Source organism: Asterias amurensis, chromosome 13 (genome assembly GCF_032118995.1).
Source record: "Asterias amurensis chromosome 13, ASM3211899v1".
Taxonomy (NCBI): domain Eukaryota; kingdom Metazoa; phylum Echinodermata; class Asteroidea; order Forcipulatida; family Asteriidae; genus Asterias; species Asterias amurensis.
Window position 1 is genome coordinate 9,293,273 of NC_092660.1, and position 14,323 is coordinate 9,307,595.

Consider the following 14,323-nt stretch of genomic DNA (forward strand, 5'->3'; position numbering starts at 1 on the left):
ACCATGCAATGCCTCAAATCCTATACATTTAATAATACTCGCACCCCTATTGACCCATTTCACCTGACGTCATCATCAGAAAAATCTTGGATGCGCCATACTGGTGGGCAATTTCACTGTGCGTTTTCATATATAACTCTGTGCATTGAGTATACTGTGCGTTATGCAGTGAAGTGCGCATTTTAGGTGATGCGGCATTAATACACGTAAGCCTATTGACCACCAACATGGTGAGCGTGGCATCAGTCGCCGCGTGTGACGCGCGTGCAAGGGGTCAATAGGGTATCAAAGGGCTCAGTATTATTTCCTGCAAGGTATGTGGAGCTAGGTAATAAAATATGAGACCTATTCCTATATGGCACCATGTAATGGTTAACAGAGCACTGGGGCGAGCCCCTTTTCCTTACGTTTAGTGCATTGGGTTCTTTTTCGGCATTACACAACACACAGGACCTACTGCTTTATGGCCCATCCGAAGGACGAAGTATGGTTAAGTGTCTTGTTGAAATACCCAAGTGTCATGAATGGGTCACGAACCCACACTCTGCTGAACAGAAACAGCAGAGCTTATGAGTATGAAAACATAATTTTTAAGCAACCATATATTTTCTGTCTTTTTGGAGCAAGGTTTTGGTTAGAGTAGATAGAGCCTTACTATTTGCTTATAAATGTGGGTTTTATAAAATCAATTTTTCAGGACAAGTACTTGATGAAGAAGAACTTCACAACTGAATCCAGCTCAGAGGAATTCTCCGAAGGGCACGGAAGTGATAATTCTGACGACAAGAATAAAAATTATCCTCCCCAATTGAGCCAGTCGGTTCTGAAGTTGAACCACACAGACTTTGAAAACTGGATGTTCCCTAACGCCAAGTCGGCTGAGACAAAGACGACCACTCACAAGATGGCGCATCATCAGACCCCAATAAGTGGCAGCAGCTTTGAGCTCTTTAACGTCTTGGTCAATGTAAGTCAGTCAAAAAAATTTGATGTGTTTTTTATAAAAAAATTTAAAATGAAAAATAGCCCAACACAAGGCAAAACGCCCACTTGTCAATAGAACCTTCTTATGAAAGATGTTAATTGTCACTGGCGTGTGCACTTACATTTTGGATGGCAAAATAAGGGACCAGTGTGCTGTTGTGTGTGCAGCTATAATGACGGAGTGATGCAGACGCGATTGTGCGTCTGCTTAGTGCACATATCTATGACATTTGCCAACCAATTGTGTCTGTACCCATGCGTGAATGTAATTAGCATATTTCATGGGAAGGGTCTATTACTCTTCAAAGATTTTTTTAGATGGTTTTTTACAATTTTTGTTTAATGAAAAATTGGCCAACACAAGGCAAAAAGTCCACTCAATGATCCATTTGCATGTTAGATTTGATTGTTGTCTGGTACAATGATGTCCTTGATCACAAATTACCACTTTTAAAAATTTGAATTTTTCAAACTATCGAGACAGTTGCTATGTCACATGAATATGGGCAAGCTTTTGCATATAGTTAAGTAACAGAAGGTAACCACCTTTACACAATTCTGAATGGATGTGATGGCACAATGGTACCAGGGTTTGCTCTAAAAGCTTGCTTTGGACCATTTGATATAGCGACTGTCTCTATAGTATGAGGAATTAAAATGTAAGCGGTAAAATGGAACTAAGCAAGTCATTTTACCAGACAATGTTAAAATCTACTCGCAAATGGCTCACTTCAAAGTGCATGGGTTGCTAGTTTGGTGAATATTCATGTCAACTAGTTATATTTGAATTATAGATCAGCACCATTGGAAGCCAGCCCATCCGTGAGTTGGTCAGCCAGATCAGTTTGGACCAGCAGGATGAGTTCTACAAAGCTCTCCGTATCGACATTCTCACCAACAAGAAGACATTCATCAGGGATCCGGTCCACCAAGACCAGTTCCAGGATAGCAATGATTATGCCAACGCGGTCAAGGTACAAAGAAATTCCCATTAAAGCCTCATGGTTCATACTTACTGCGAATGTGAAGCGAATTTTGACGTCACTTGTTCGATTTTGCAGCGAAAGTTTTTCAGCAGTTGAGCGCAGTGAATTATTTGTTGCAAACTTGTGACGTCAACATTCGTATCGCATTCGCATTCGCAGGAAGTATGAATATTATGTTGCTTAAAAAAAATTGGACCTTTATCCTCTGGTTGGAATGGCACAGTTGTGTCTTGCCTGGCTTTTCCACCTCCTTTTATGTATATTGATATACATGAAACCTTTTATCCCGGTCCAGTCTTTTGTAGAATTTAACAATTTTGTAAGCATGTCATTTCATTGTTGCCATGTAATGCTATAACCGTTGTGTATAACCATCATCAAATCATGTTAAATCATCATTGTATTCTCCTGAAGACGAACAGAGTATACTGTTTGAAACATGGAGACCCAACTGACTCTTTTCAGAGCCAACACTCACCCTTAGTGATTTACACATGGTTGTACCCGCAAGTTTACTATTTATTTGTAGTAGTGTTTTCTTATTTCTCCACACCATGCAAAACTTCAAACAATACCTATCATCATATTCATCGAACAAATCTCCAGAAAAACTTTAATTTACTTTTCTTTACAGACCCTGTGCATCCAAGCGGAGATGGAACACCCAGCCAACGTCATGACTCTCCCAGCCAACGAGAAACTAGAATCTGTGGAAGGACTTTCGGATGTCGCAAAAGATCCCAAAGTCCTCTTCAAGTTCAACACCCAGTGGGGAAGAAGCTGTATGACCGACCAGAAGATTCAGCTCAAGGTACGATTCAGAATGATTTCAAATAATTTAACTTAAAGGCCATGGACACTGTTGGTAATTACTCAAAATAATTGTTAGCATAAAAACTTACTTGGTAACGAGCAATGGAGAGCTGTTGATAGTATAAAACATTGTGAGAAACTGCTCCCTCTGAAGAAGGATCTTTAAAGGAGCTTCAAACCTAGATGAAATGGACGTCAATGCGAAAGTGGACCTTTACAATGTCACCCTCTCTTCCACTCTTGATGGGTATGCCCCTGCTCGTGAGAAGGAAATACAATTACGACCACATGCACCATGGTATAATAACGCTCTGAGGTCATCCAAGCAGAAGGTCCGTCGGTCAGAAAGAAAGTGGAGAAAGTCTAATCCTAGTTCTACTGTAGCTAAACTAGAAATGCATGAAGCAGTGACTGAGTACAATTGTCTACTTAAGAGATCTAAGTGCAGTTACCATCGGAAACTAATACAGACTTCAGGCAACAAAGGACTATATCAAATCGTGAACAAGCTTACAGTTGAAAGGCCTGTTCAGAGTCTACCCTCTCATACTTCAAAATCTAAGCTCTCGCAGGATTTCTTAAAGTTCTTTGACGACAAGATATCTAATCTTCGGACACCACTTGAGAACTTGCCACCACCCACCTTCGCTATTACCAACATACCAGCGACCAATGTGATGCACAGCTTCCAACCTGTCCGCGAAGATGACATCCTAAAGCTTGTCAAATCAACGGAGATCAAGTCGTGTACTTTAGATCCTATTCCTGCCCCGGTGTTCAGGGAATGCTTACCTGTGCTTCTCCCTGCCATAACGGATATCATTAACCAGTCTCTACGTACAGGAGTTTTCCCCGCATCATTCAAGTCTGCTTTGGTCGTCCCGACTCTCAAGAAGCCCAACCTTGACCCTGACTGTCTATCACATTACCGCCCAATCTCCAACCTTCCCTTCGTCAGTAAGGTGTTGGAGCGTGTTGTGTGCCGACAACTTCTGAATCATCTTCATGTAAACTCTCTTTTGGCATCAAGACAATCTGCTTACAGGCCATCATACGGTGTAGAGACAGCATTGACGAGGGTCCAGAATGACCTGCTCCAATCGCTTGATGATGGAAATGAGGGAATCCTTGTTCTCTTGGACCTGAGTTCTGCTTTCGACACCTTGGACCACGGAATGCTTCTCCACAGACTGAAAGTAACCTTCGGTGTCTCGGGTATTCCAGCCGACTGGTTTACATCCTATCTCCATGACAGGGAACAACGTGTTATTGTGCATGGTGTTATGTCTGAAGCGATCCCTATTCGCTGGGGAGTTCCACAGGGATCCGTTATTGGTCCTCTCCTATTCATATGTTATACTACCCCTCTCCAAGAAATAATTGAAAGCCATGGAGTTTCTTGCATGATGTATGCGGACGACCTACAACTCTATGTGTCAGTAAAGCAAGGAGAGCAACACCTAGCCATATCAACACTAGAGGCTTGTCTGCGTGATGTACGGTATTGGATGAAGACAAATCAGCTCGTCTTGAACGACAATAAGACGGAAATTCTCCATGTTACTTCACAGAAGAAGAGATCTCAAGAATTACCTCCTGTACACATTGGTGAGACCCGGGTCTCATGTAGTGGTGCAGTGAGGGATCTTGGGGTGACACTAGACAGCCATCTATCTCTACGCCAGCATCTGAACATAGTATGTCGCAAAGCCTCATTCGCACTTTATAGAATCGGCAAAGTGCGCCATCTTCTCGATAAACAAACTACAGAGATTCTGGTCCACTCATTTGTAAGCTCCCTTCTGGATAACTGCAACTCTCTCTTGTTTGACATTCCCCAAAAAGACATAGCTAAACTTCAACGTATCCAGAATTCCGCTGCCCGTCTGGTCTCACGTTCTACTAAGCGCAAACACATCACTCCGGTTCTGAAAGAATTACACTGGCTTCCCATCTCTTTTAGAATTCAATACAAGCTCCTCATCACTACGTTTAAAGCAATCCATAGAACATGCCCTAGCTACCTGTCTGACCTCATCATCCCTTATGTACCAGCCCGTCCACTCCGTTCATCATCACAACATCTTCTCACCATACCACCCGTTCGTACTAAATCCTTCGGTTCAAGGACTTTCTCTAGTGCCGCCCCCCAACTTTGGAACTCTCTTCCTGGCTACATCCGCTCTCCACAGAGCATGGAACAATTCAAAACTCTGCTCAAATCCCATTTGTTTTCTATTGCCTTCTGTTCAGTTTAATCCTTTCGTTTGCATTTTGTTAGCGTATTTTTTGTTATTGGTTGCTTTATTGTTTGCCTTTTGTTTTTTGTTAAGCGCATTGGTATTTCTTTCAGTTATGAAATGCGCTATATAAGAATTAGCTATTATTATTATTATTATAAGAAACATAGTTTTTGAGAAAGAGGTGATTTTTCGCTCGAATATTAAAAGACTTCAGGCCTGAAGCCTTTTATAAGGCATCTGAAAGCACATAAATTTGTGCAACAAGGGTGTTTTTTTCTTTCATTATTCTCTTGAAACTTTGATGTCAAATTGAGCCCAAATTTTCACAGGCTTGTTATTTTATGCTTATGATGGGATACACCAAGTGAGAAGACTGGTCTTTGACAATTCAAGACAACCCATTTAGACCTTGACACTCTCTCTTTTTTGACAGGCCCGTGTTGAGAGATCAGAGGAGCAGAAGAAACGTCTGAGTGAGGAAACCCCATACAAGATGGAGTGCATGGAGGACATTAGAAACGGCAACAAGTACACCAAGGCCTGCAAGAGATTCCGTCTGGAACGTGACGAACTCCGCGCTGTTAATGCCGAACTCACTCACAATGAGGTTTGTAGGTTTCATTGGAGCTCATGTTTTACTGTCGGTAAAATGATGATGTTGTTTGGGGTCTTTGTTAATCTAAGAATTAATTCTACACAGGGCAGGGTTCTCCCCTTGCACAAGCTAGGGTATTGTGTACAACACAAATTAGGGAAAATGTGTTCAAATGCTGGATAATTTGTACTGTTTTTGCTTTTTACTCCAAGCGTTCACATTTGTATCATTTCAGTGTTTTGTCGTCTTTCCATTTACAGAAAACGAGCAGGGTATACTTGGAGGCTTTCTACCAGGGCATTCAGATGGTAAAGAATATGCTTTGGCAGAATGTCAGGACAAAGCAGGCTAAAGTATTCAACCTGGATAAGACGGTGAGTTGTAGGAATGGATTACTCCAGTCTAGGGATTCTAGGATTCTAGGGTTTGCTCATATTATGTGATGGGCTCTGCAAAAATGAGCCACAAGGGGGACAATTGGCTTATTGGGTTTTAAACGTGGTTGAAAAGAGCAAACAACAAGCTTCATTTTGACATATCTTGCACACTTGTGTGATGTTTGGTTCAAAAGTTATGACCTTTTGAAAAATAGAATGTCACAATCTGAAAATAACCCATACTGGGGAAACAGCCGTTTAATAAAAACATCACCTATTGATGTCTAGGGGATGAACAAAAAGAACATGTTTTATTCACCTGCATTGGTCAAAAACAAAGGTTTTTCAAAATGTGAAAATATAGACCCTAAAGAAGCATAACACCACATAAAAAATAAAAATAAATTTTGTTCAACCTCCCGTCACTCAATAGCCCTGTACTGGAAATTGGGTTGTGAGACAAAGCCACTCATTTTTGTAGTGCCTGTCACAAATATTAAACAAGGGTGTCTAAAATCTGGTGTCAAAAATCCGGGCCCAATTTCATTGTGCTGCTTAATGTCCAATTTTGTGCATTTTTTCTATTTCACATTTCACACTCTTTACGACGTCTGCAGAATAAAGACGTGCAGAGTTTACTGTTAAATAACCACAACAACGGTTCTTTTTGAACCATATTTTTGTTCAGGGGTGCTATGCAGAAGCTACTGAGCCAGTTAAACACATTGACAAAATAGGGAGACTAGTCATTTTGTTTGTTAAACCCAAACGTATTTAAAATTTACCCAGTCACTTTTCATTGTGGTTTATTATTTGATATTAGAAAATGTTTTCTTTAGAATATTTGAGCACATGGACGTTTTGTTTTTAAAATTTAGCTTGTTGCAGTAAACATTTCTATCCAAATATGGTGTCCACACCTATCTTTGCATGAACTTGCTTAAAGGCAGCGAGCACTATTGGTAATTACTCAAAATAATTATTATCATAAAACCTTGTTGACAAGTAATGGGGAGAGGTTGATGGTATGAAATACTATGAGAAACGGCTCCCTTTGAAGTGACATAGTTTTCGAGAAAGAAGCGATTTTTATAAAAATTTGATTTCTAGACCTCAGATTTAGAATTTGAGGTCTCAAAATCAACCAGCTAAATGCACACAACTTCGTGTGGCAAGGGTGTTTTTTCTTTCATTATTTTACAAATTTGACGACCAATTGAGCTCAAGTTTTCCCAGGTTTGTTATTTTATGCACAATATTGAGATCAGCAAGTGAGAAGACTGGTCTTTGACAATTACCAATAGTGTCCATTGTCTTTAAGAAACGTTTCCTTTTTTAAATACATTTTAGGTCCTTTTTAGCGCAGAGATTGAAGAAAACCAGAAGAACTTCAATGTGACCATGAAAGACATTAGAGAAAATATCCACTTTGACCGTGTCTGGATCCCGATGATAGTCCAGGATTCTCATATTGTTGCCCCCTACAATATGCAGAAGCGCATAGTCCAGAGCTACGGACAGGAATGGCTGAGCGGACGTAATATCAGTGAGTTGATAGATGAAGTCCAGTTTTGGCAAATCTGTGGGTTTTGGAGGGTTTTTTTTTTGGGGGGGGGGTTCAAATTCCGGTCATGACATTTGTGTCCTTGAGAAAACCCAGATCTATAAATGGGAACCTGAGAGGGCTGACACAGTATTGTGTTTGATTAACTCCTTAGTGGTAATGTAATCAGCTTCTATTCTCCCCAGGGAGTTGAGAAAGTTAGAGGTCTGGGCCCAATTTCATGGCTCTGCTTATCACCGAATTCTGTGCTTATGATCACGATTCCCCGCTTGACATGCTACACCGAATTTCTACGCTAGCCTTGTAAGCGTAGAATGCCTAGTAACGCACAAGCCAAAATTCACCGCTAACCGGTGAAATAAGCTTGCCGTAAGCACAGAATTCCCTGCTTCCATAAGAGCCGATTCTGTGCTTATGGTAAGCAGAGCCATGAAATTGGGCCCTGGTCGAAGTGTATTCAATAATACTAGTCTTTCTTCGCTTACACCGTTAATGCAGAAATGTGGCGCTTGCACTGTAAGCAGAGAATAGTGATCTCAAACGCAGAATTCAGCGGTACGCATTAGCAATGTAATGGGGCTAGCCAGGACGAGCTGTTCCTGTTTTGAAATAAGATGTAAAACTTTGATTAAAATTTGTTCACTTTGCAGATCAGTGCAAGGCTCTGAGGAATAATTCCATTATTACATTCGACAAAGTCTTGTATAACTACAAGGAGAGTCAATGTAATCACATTCTGGCCAAGGATTGCTCCAACAAAGAACGCTTTGTCATCCTCAGCAAGGTTCACGAACAGGACAGCACCAAGAAGGTGCGGTTCTTATGTCTATAATCACTTCATCATATCAGTATTTATTTAGGGTGGCATGGTTGCATGGCTTGTGCGGAAAGCCCTCGCCTCTCACCAAGGTGACCCCGGTTCGATTCCGGGCCAGGGCCATATATGTGAGCTGAGTTGTGCGTTGGTTCTCTGCTGTGCCACAAGGGTTTTCCAGACCATCCGATTTCCTCCCTCGGGAAAAACCAGACACTTTTGATCTTGGCTGTGCTCTGTGGTCATAATGGGTTGATTTGGCTGGGGGGGGCACCCAAAGGCGCCCTTGCATGCCTGCTTCTCGAACACGTTGTAGCCGCGTCCATCGCAATTCAGCTCTTAGCTGCGAGTGAGGATGATTAGCCCTTCAATTTATTTTCTTATTTCATCAGGGACGCACATTCAGGTGCCACTGGAGCGCCATGGCAGCTCAGGGCTGAATACTCCCAAGGGAGCTGAGAAAAATTTCAGGAATAACTTTTGATCATTGCCCACATAATGCAATAACATGATTAACCAATTTGTTGCCTGTGCATTTGTATGTTTTTAGTCACAACTTTTTTATGTTTAGTTCTTTTTGTGTAATATTATGTAATGATTTTAATGACTGTTTGTCAACTGTGACATTTCGGCTGTTAAATGCTGTATTGCAGAATTTTTATAAACCATGAATGTATATTTTTAATGGTATTGATTTATGTACATTTTATAGGTTGTTACCGTCTACCTCGACAACACAAAGATTCAGTTCATCCCGGATCAAACCACTCAGGAGGTCGTCATCCAGGTCAACGACACCAATACCGATTTGCCGGTTTTGCACAAGCTGGTCGTCAAGGAAGGCGGAGTCATGAAGCAGGTTGCTATCGACACCCAGAAGACCTACATCATGTCTGTGGCTCCACACAAGGATTATAATGCCGAACAGAAGGTTCGTAAATCGATGTATTTTTTTTATATAAATAAAATGACACAAAATCACTTGTTTCATACTTGTAATGAAAGAAAACCTCCCCATGGCAATAAGCCTTTTTGAGATATGGTGGACACAATGCTACTAAAACTACTGTGGCTTATGGCTCGTATGTTGGCTTATGGCACGTATTTACAGGAGGCCGATCTAGGTATTAAATTCTATATCTACTACTTGACCCCGTTTAGGGCAGGTGCGTGAAACAATGTTTGTCCACCATACCTCATGAACATATTTTTTAGCTATTACTTCTTTTTGAAAGACATAAATGAAGGACTTTTTGTTGTTGTGGCAATTTGGATTTCAGCTGTGAATGCACAACTGTAATTATTTACATGTGGAGTGTCAGGCGCACTGGATTCAAGCTCAAGTGTTTCTAATCAGCAGAGTGCGAGTTCAAGTCTCGGTCTTGGCTCTTGTGTCCGTCCCAAAGCAAGACACTGCCACTTGCTCTTTAGTCAAATCTTCTGAATCTCTGTGCCTTTGCTTGAATCTGTTGCTTCTGTATTTTGTTTAGTGGCAGTTGATGTATCTTTTGCTTTGTGTTAAACTTTCAAACTTTCATTCCAGCTATTTGCTTTTTCTGACCACTTTGACTTAGGAGTTCTTTTCAACTTTGCTCAGGAAGGATAGTTACACCCGTTTCAGACAGTCGCACCAGAGTCGCGACAAACGAGCGACTCTAGGCTGACCCAAATAAATTTTGGGACAGGCGAACTTTGCTAAAATTTACACTGGCTCGGCTCATGACAAGATTGACGTCTGAAACCAAGGCGCTCCAGAGTCGTTCCGAACGACTACAATAGTCAATCATTCGACTTCTAGCGCATCCAGTCGCACCTAACTGTTTCAGATGTCAAACTTTTCAAGTACTTAATTCAGAATTTGGTTCGCACGACTCTGGAGCACCTGTCAGAAACGGGTGTTAGGCTGCCATGAAACTAAACTTTGTCCAGTGATTTTTTATTTTGTCTTTGTTCTTGCTTCTTTATAACAGCCCATAGATACATCAAACAGTGCAAGCTCTCAGGAAGATTACCTTTCCAGTAATCTGGAGGCTCATGTTTGGGACCAGATGAGAGAGCACATCAAGAATGAAGTTGCCGCCCCAGCACAGACCCAGACCCAAAAGCCCAAGACCCTGGTCCAGATCGTCCGCCCCAAGCTCGGAGATTCTATCATGCTGTTTGCTCCGGAGCAAGAACTCAAAGTCTTCTTTGACGGACACAACATCAAGATTGAGGTGAGTGTATGGAGTTGGTGGTGAGAGGAGTTATAGTAGGGTCTTTTGTTTGGCGCCTAACAAATTTGGTATTTTGAGCATTGCATGCTGACATCAATGTATATTTGGTTTGCGATAACACCATGTGTATGTAGAGTTGGTGGGTAGATTATGTTCTTTTGAGAACTTGTCCTACTGTGCATTCTACTACCGCTGAGTAGCTTTTTTTGGAATTTGGGAGTTTTCTCTAATATCTTGGTATTATTATTAATTCTTATTGAACACTCTCTGGTTTGTCAACTTACAGCTGGCCCAGAAGTATAAGGATATGCTGTGTGGTTTGTGCGGAGACTTCAATGGTGAGACCAGCAACGAGTTTGTGGGACCAAACAGAGAGGTGTACAAGTGGCCCCAACAGTTCGGACGTAGCTACCAAGTCTCCACTCCAGAATGCTCTAGAGGTAAGGAGAAGTTTTATAAAAGGGTGGTTGGGTTGGCGTTTTGGAATCTGTCCTTACCTTCCACATCGTGAGAGTCAAGGTCAAATCCTGGCAAGGGCACTTGTGGATTCTATTATTGTATACTTTCAGTAGTTTTTACTTTTTTGATGTGGCTTTTGTGCTTTTTATAACTGTTAATTTGTATTTTTTACAATGTAAAATTTGTACAGAAAAAAACTGTTTTTGTGATTGACATGCGGACAATTTGTCTATCTCCAGTAAATATCAACAATTTTAAGCATCTAGCAACCGAGTTAATACAATCAATTTTGTTTTTGATTTGTTTTTTTAATGGCTGCTCTGTTAATGCTTTTGTGTGTGTTTACATTGTTTTTTTCTTTTGCCAATTGAACATCAGGCCAGCGTTTGATAAATGTCTACAAGTACCTTTTCTGATTTTGTGAAATGACTTTTTATCTGGTTTATCAGATTTGTTATAATACTGTTTCATTTTACAGTCGATCACTGCACACCCGTAACAAACTTCACCGTGGACAGAGACGTCTCGCTGACAAAAGAAGAACAAACCATCTGTGTCTCAAGAACCCCGGTACCCAGATGCCCGGACACCTGTGTAGTCGCCGAGTCATGGCCCATCGATGTGGAGTTTGTCTGTGCCCCTTCAAAGGAGACAAGCAACCCCAACCCCTTCGAGGGACTCACCAGGCAACAGGTCATCAACAAGTACGGTGTCAAGCGACCCGACTACAAGAGAACCTTGGACATGGCTGTGAAGTGCAGGAACTAGACCACAAAGGATTTCGGAATTGACAACTGGACTATCTTGAATGCTTAGTTGATGATAAGAAATGCAAGAGATTATTTAATAGTTAATATTAAATTATTCATATTATTTTCGATTCACAAAAGCTCAAAGTTGCTCTGACAACTCACCTTTTCAAGATGTATTTAGTGCATAGTTTTGTTGCTTTCCATTGTTAACTATTGTATGTTTCCCTAATTGTTATTTTGCTTTCTTTTCGCTGGATGTATGTATTGTTTTGTTGACATTGTCTCTACTGCACCTTGCACATCTCTTGAGATTGATATGACGCATTTAAATACAAATGCCTGTTTTTATTATCAAAAGGAAATGGTTTTAGGAAATGCGAGAGATTGATTTTAATACTTAACGTTAAAAATAAACAGATTTAAGAAACACTAGAGATTAGCTATTTTAAGATCAAAAGGAAATAGATTTAAAAAATGCTAGAGATTCATTTATATTTAAGATAAAACTTTTTGTTCACATAAAAATACAGTCACCAGTAAAAAGGTACAACGTTAAAAATGGGTTAAACCTTACCACAGAGAAATAGTGGGCCTAATAAATACAGAGTTAAAAAGTGAACCACCGACAGAAAAAAAAGCAAAACCGAAAAGAACACTAAACAACAACATAGTTAGAATACACTCAAGACTTGCATGGTCACTTCAAAGATGATTCCAACACAGAATGATGAAACTACCTTTTTGTCGTCTCTGTCCACTTTGACTGCACTGAGGAGGATTGAAGCAATCTGACATCTATGATCCCTCGGCATCAAGAATAACTCAATGGTATCCACACCCCTTTAAGAAAACAAACAATGAGTTAACCCTTTAGTCCTTGCACTGCCCGAGTTTGCTTCAAAACCAATTTCTCAAGATTCTTGCAGTAAATTACTGGAATCGTAGTTCGCATTTTAAAAGATAGCCATGGCTTAATATGTATGCACAATTTTTTACAAATCTTTTAAAAGTACAAGTTCTCATCGGAACAATAAATGCCTCTCGTTAAACGGCTACGGTAATTTTTATGGCGATTATTTATGTGCACAGATGAAATGGACACAATAGCTTTTCAATGCTTTTATCTTGCTCAATGCTCATACTGATTAAATGCGAAGGCGTTAACTTTCAAAAATATCATCATAAATTATGAACAATTTCCTGTTTACTAATGAGCGTTTTTTTTCGTAATAGCTAAATTATTTCATCATTATTAGCTTCGACAAGTCAACTGTGAAGGGAGAATTAATAACGATCTATAACAACTAAATATATTAAAAAATGCGTAGACCTACTAATGACTATCGAGTTTTATTTTGATGTTCCGTTTTTTCTACAAACACAAGCTAGCGAGGTTTCCTCGTACCGCATAGAGGCGGCTGGGCGGTACAGTAACTAAATGGTTATACCTTAAAGACAGTGGACCTTATTGGTTATTGTTAAAGACTAGTCTTCACAGTTGGTGTATCTCAACATATGCATAAAATAACAAACATGTGAAAATGTGCCCTCAGTCGGTCGTTGAAGTTGAGAGGTATTAATGAAAGAAAAAAACAGCTTTGTCGTCGCATGGTCACACAAAGCTGTGTGCTTTCAGATGCTTGATTTTGAGACCTAAAACTCACTTTGTAACCGAAATTCAACCTGAAACTCAAAAAAATTCTATTTGAGGTGTAGTGCTTTCCAGTTTTATGCCTCCTGGATTTTAAATGTGTACTGGAGGAGTTGAAGGCGATCTGATGGCACCTACCCAGTTGACGGCGAATAGCGGCAAGACAACGCGCTGCACTCTAAAGCCATGCGCACTTGGGCTCACACTATCAATTGGTATACGATGATCAACACCGCCAGTGCAGAACTTCGACATATTCTTGGAAATAATTTCTTCCATGGATATATTTGTTAGCTGTGAACTCGTTGAGAATATAGTTAGGGACATCATGAATATATGAACGAAATTTCAGCTTCTCCAATCAGGTAAAAAATAAAGAAAATTAGTCAAACTTGTGTTCGCATTGTAAAGAACCTTTATACCCAGGACGTCAGTGCAGTGGCACTGACTGACGTCCTATCAGGGCTAGAGGTATTATTGCATTGCCTTGGGCCAGAAAAAAAAAAACACGCCACACACCGGGGTCGACCTAGGGAAGCTATACGAAGGGAAAGCTTACGTCACAGCACGTTTATCCAATGAAATCATTTGGCCTGTTAGACCACCAGTGCCCGTCATGCGGTTAAAGACCGTGACCAGTCTAAATTCCTCTTTGCTAAAACTAGGTCATGCCACCGTGTGAATGTCCTCAGTACACCGTGTCGACTGATTTAATTTTCCTCATTTCATTGTCGGATGATCGCACCTATCAGTGTTTTCTCATTAGAACACTTAGTACCATGCATCAATAGACAAAATCAAAATGTAACGATGGACACAATCATGCAAGTGTTTTGGTCTCAACTCACGAGTGCGTTTTGGCGGTCATA

General features: G+C 40.5%; 1 protein-coding gene across 1 annotated transcript in view; it reads left to right on the forward strand.

The window, feature by feature from the left end:
- Nucleotides 1–13,232, forward strand: part of LOC139946351 (vitellogenin-2-like) — a 33,430-nt gene extending 20,198 nt beyond the window's left edge. The window contains exons 23-33 of the mRNA XM_071943991.1: nucleotides 698–967; nucleotides 1,779–1,958; nucleotides 2,605–2,781; nucleotides 5,460–5,633; nucleotides 5,882–5,995; nucleotides 7,349–7,544; nucleotides 8,213–8,373; nucleotides 9,089–9,307; nucleotides 10,347–10,592; nucleotides 10,879–11,032; nucleotides 11,530–13,232. Of these exons, the coding sequence (XP_071800092.1) occupies nucleotides 698–967; nucleotides 1,779–1,958; nucleotides 2,605–2,781; nucleotides 5,460–5,633; nucleotides 5,882–5,995; nucleotides 7,349–7,544; nucleotides 8,213–8,373; nucleotides 9,089–9,307; nucleotides 10,347–10,592; nucleotides 10,879–11,032; nucleotides 11,530–11,819 (2,181 nt within the window). The 3' untranslated portion in view covers nucleotides 11,820–13,232. The remainder of the gene's footprint in view (nucleotides 1–697; nucleotides 968–1,778; nucleotides 1,959–2,604; nucleotides 2,782–5,459; nucleotides 5,634–5,881; nucleotides 5,996–7,348; nucleotides 7,545–8,212; nucleotides 8,374–9,088; nucleotides 9,308–10,346; nucleotides 10,593–10,878; nucleotides 11,033–11,529) is intronic.
- Nucleotides 13,233–14,323: the final 1,091 nt, after the last annotated feature.